This window comes from Sinocyclocheilus rhinocerous, unplaced genomic scaffold (genome assembly GCF_001515625.1).
Source record: "Sinocyclocheilus rhinocerous isolate Xijiao unplaced genomic scaffold, SAMN03320098_v1.1 scaffold1929, whole genome shotgun sequence".
In the NCBI taxonomy this organism is placed as follows: domain Eukaryota; kingdom Metazoa; phylum Chordata; class Actinopteri; order Cypriniformes; family Cyprinidae; genus Sinocyclocheilus; species Sinocyclocheilus rhinocerous.
The window spans coordinates 103,574-107,103 of record NW_015659709.1 but is presented as its reverse complement, the minus strand read 5'-3'; the positions used below and the strand labels follow the sequence as shown (position 1 = coordinate 107,103).

At 38.6% G+C, this 3,530-nt stretch overlaps 1 protein-coding gene across 1 annotated transcript in view; it reads left to right on the top strand.

Moving 5' to 3' along the window:
• Positions 1–2,606: 2,606 nt before the first annotated feature.
• Positions 2,607–3,530, top strand: part of LOC107724126 (ribonuclease inhibitor-like) — a 7,433-nt gene continuing 6,509 nt past the window's right edge. The window contains exon 1 of the mRNA XM_016532926.1: positions 2,607–2,735. Within this exon, the coding sequence (XP_016388412.1) occupies positions 2,623–2,735 (113 nt within the window). The 5' untranslated portion in view covers positions 2,607–2,622. The remainder of the gene's footprint in view (positions 2,736–3,530) is intronic.

The window sequence follows — 3,530 nt, the reverse complement described above, 5'->3', positions numbered from 1 at the left end:
GCTATACACAGGTGAGCGGGCTGGACAAACCACATGTAGAAAAACACACTGTTTCCTCTCTATACGCACCAGATACTTTCTTATAAACACTCCACATTTCAAGGAAAACATTGTGCAACTCTAAGTGTGCTACACACAGGTGAGCGGGCTGGACAAACCACATGTAGAAAAACACACTCTTTTCTCTCTATATGCACAATCAAAAAAGTGCATGATAAATAAAGATATTGTCTCTCAAAAGAAAGAGTCGACTCAGAATCGCCTTAACGAGTCGTTATATTTTCGAATCTTTTGCCTGTTACCGAGCCATGTCACTGGGTAACACATTAGCATAATCCCCGCCTACCCACGAAATACGAACACTCTCTGTGTCAAGAAGATGCTGTGTTCCACGATACCACAGCAATACAATTCAAACCTTTTGTTGTGCTCTTCATTTTACCGAGGACTGCTTCTCTAATCTTGCCTTTTATATTCGTTGGCTTCTAATCTTCTTTATTTGGACCAACAAGCGTCTCCAAACCACAACCTGTAAGTACGATTGATACGTTGTGTACATTTTCAACTGAGTGCTCAAAATATATATATATTTTTTTTTTGTGCTAATATGTGATGTATACCTAGTGCAGCTTTAGGTTTCCAGGTAAAGCACAATATTACTGTTTTACTGAAATAGTTCTGATAATTAGCTTTTAATCCACTATTTCCTAAGGTACAGACATTTCGCTCAGAACTGAATCGAACAAACCGTTTCGAAATCATGGACAAATGACTCTATGTATAAATGTATATTCTGGGAAAATTACAGTGTTTTTTTTTACCTTAGATGCATTTAAACCTGTTGTAGGGGACTCCAACACAATATTAGGAGACTTTAAAAAAAACATATGACCTGCTCTTTAAATACCTCTTTTGCATAATATCATGTACAGTTATTATATAAAGTACTTGTATAGTCTATCTTAGGATATGTGTATGTATAGTCAACTATTTATAGTATATGTATAGTTAGATTACCGCTTCAGAAAGTTAGCTATGTAGGTCTAAAAATTGTTCTTACGTCTAGTGTTGTATATTTATATGTATGTTTATTTATGTAGCACCATGGTCCTGTGAGACACGACATTTTGTTCCACTGTATGTCCACACATGTAGCAGAATGACAATAAAGCTCGACTTGACTTGACTTAAATGATGAACCTTCTACTTCAGCTTATATTGCTGCCAATCAACTGGCCACCTATTTCAAAAACTGTTCTTAGCCAGTAAAATTAATCACAATTATTTACATCTACTTATTCTTCAAAAAAATCTAACAATAAAAGTGTTTTTTGGCATTTCACTGAATAATGTGTTTTTCTAACTTTGGACACCACACCATGAAAAGGTGGCATTATCAAATATTTAAGAGCAATAAATTCACTTTTCTGCAGCACCACACGGTCTTTCAGGAGCCATTTGATGATGTCACAGACTGCTGTATGACTATCAGATTGTATATGATTTCAGAATGGCTTCTTGTTCCTGTTACACCGAATGACCTCTGACAAACTGCATTTTGGGGACAAAAGTCCCCTGGTTATTTCATAACTTTAAAAAAACAATAAGACATAGTCCTTTAAACATAACAGAGCCAACACTTATTTGAAAATGCCAAGACAACCAATGTATTTTTAAGTTGGTATTCTATATGTTTATTTAAAGATGTAATGGTAAAATCAAAGTCCGGACCATTACACTGAATGACAATTATTCATTTTGGAAAATTATTTCCCCCATATTTTGACATTTTATTTTCACCAAAGTTATTTGAAATATGAAAGTAGACCCTTTACTTGCATTTAACATGTATTTTTATTTATATAAAATTACTTTTGTAAACTTAAAACGTATAATAAAATGTATATAAAAAATAAAAAAATAAATAACTATATACATCCAGGGAGAGAACATGTGTCCTAATTCAATTCCATCCAGAATAACCTCAAATGACCTTCATTATGTATATAGATATTAAACAGAGTACATGCATATTTGCAAACATGTACATGTACAAACACAAGCATATATTATATGTATCTATCTATATATTGATCATCTTTGTAAACTTAATTTTATGCGGACACCAAAATGGTGACATCTCGTCTTTGACCCAAAAATATTTTTAGTTCATTATGAAAGGGGCAAAAAAGATTAGCCATTACCGGGAAACACTGGATATAAGTAAAATTATTGACTAACAGAACCTGTGATGTCAGCTTGAAGACAAGCTTGAGCTTTTTCCATAATTATATTGTCTTCTTGTTTTGTTGTTGTTGTTTCAGCAGAGTGGATGGAGTCTCGCGCTCACAGTTTAGACCCTCGGCCTCTTGTCCGACCAGTAGCTTCACCCCCATTAGGGCGTCCCTGAATAGATGCACCCGATCAGTGAATGATGAACTACTGAGAGTCAAAGAGCAGCACAAAACCATCATGAGGAGCAAGTATGAGAGATTATTTGAGGGACTGAAACTCCAGGAGAATGAAAGCCTCCTGAACAGCATCTACACACAGCTCTACATCATAGAGGGAGAGAGAGAAGGAGTGAATGAAGAACCTGCTCACTGCTCAACAATCACCTACATGCTTCAGATGTCAGAGGAGCCGCTGGATGAGCTGGACCTCAAGAAATACAACACATCAGATGAGGGAAGAAGAAGACTGGTACCAGCCGTGATCAACTGCAGAAAAGCTCTGTGAGTGTTTAATTATTAGCAAATGAATAATCATGTTTAAAGAAGACCTATTATAAGCCACGTTGAGTATGTTTCAGAAATATTATGCTTATTCCTATAACCATGTTAGATCTTTGGTGGAAAACGTCTCAGTTTACGTATGTAACCATGGTTCCCTGAGAAGGGAACAAGACACTGCGTCCTCTAGGGGTCGCTATGGGGAATGCCTTCAGCGTGACCGGTGTCTGAAGCATACATCTAAAAACGACAATAACATTGGCCGGCGACAGCCTACGACGTCATTACCCTGCGCGATCACAGTATAAAAGGGATAACACGTCATTCGCTTCCTCATCTGAAGCTTGCGTCCGCAGGATGGCAAGGAAACTAGAGGATGCAACTTCGAACTGCGTCCTCTAGGGGTCGCTATGGGGAATGGTATATCCACGCCACCATGCTGAGGGGAGTGCATGCCAGAAAACCACGGCGAGCACTAAGTACCAACTCTACCATAGCCATGGGAGTTGCCCCAAAGGACGTCTTGACGGCTGTCAGTGACATTATCCCCTTCGGCCAAGGGCCGGAGCTGCATACCCTAAAAAAACTTACCTGTTAAGGGCTGGGCTAGGAAGCCCAAGCCTAGGGCAGAGCTCAAGGCTTGGAATCAGAAGAAAAATATAACTTTAAGGGGATACGGCCAGGTGTCTAAAAAACCACACCAGACCCTGGCCTGTCACCCAGGGGGGGCTACCACCGGATCTGAATAAACCTGCTCAAAGAACTGACTCGACAGATCTTTGGTAGCAACACCCTGCT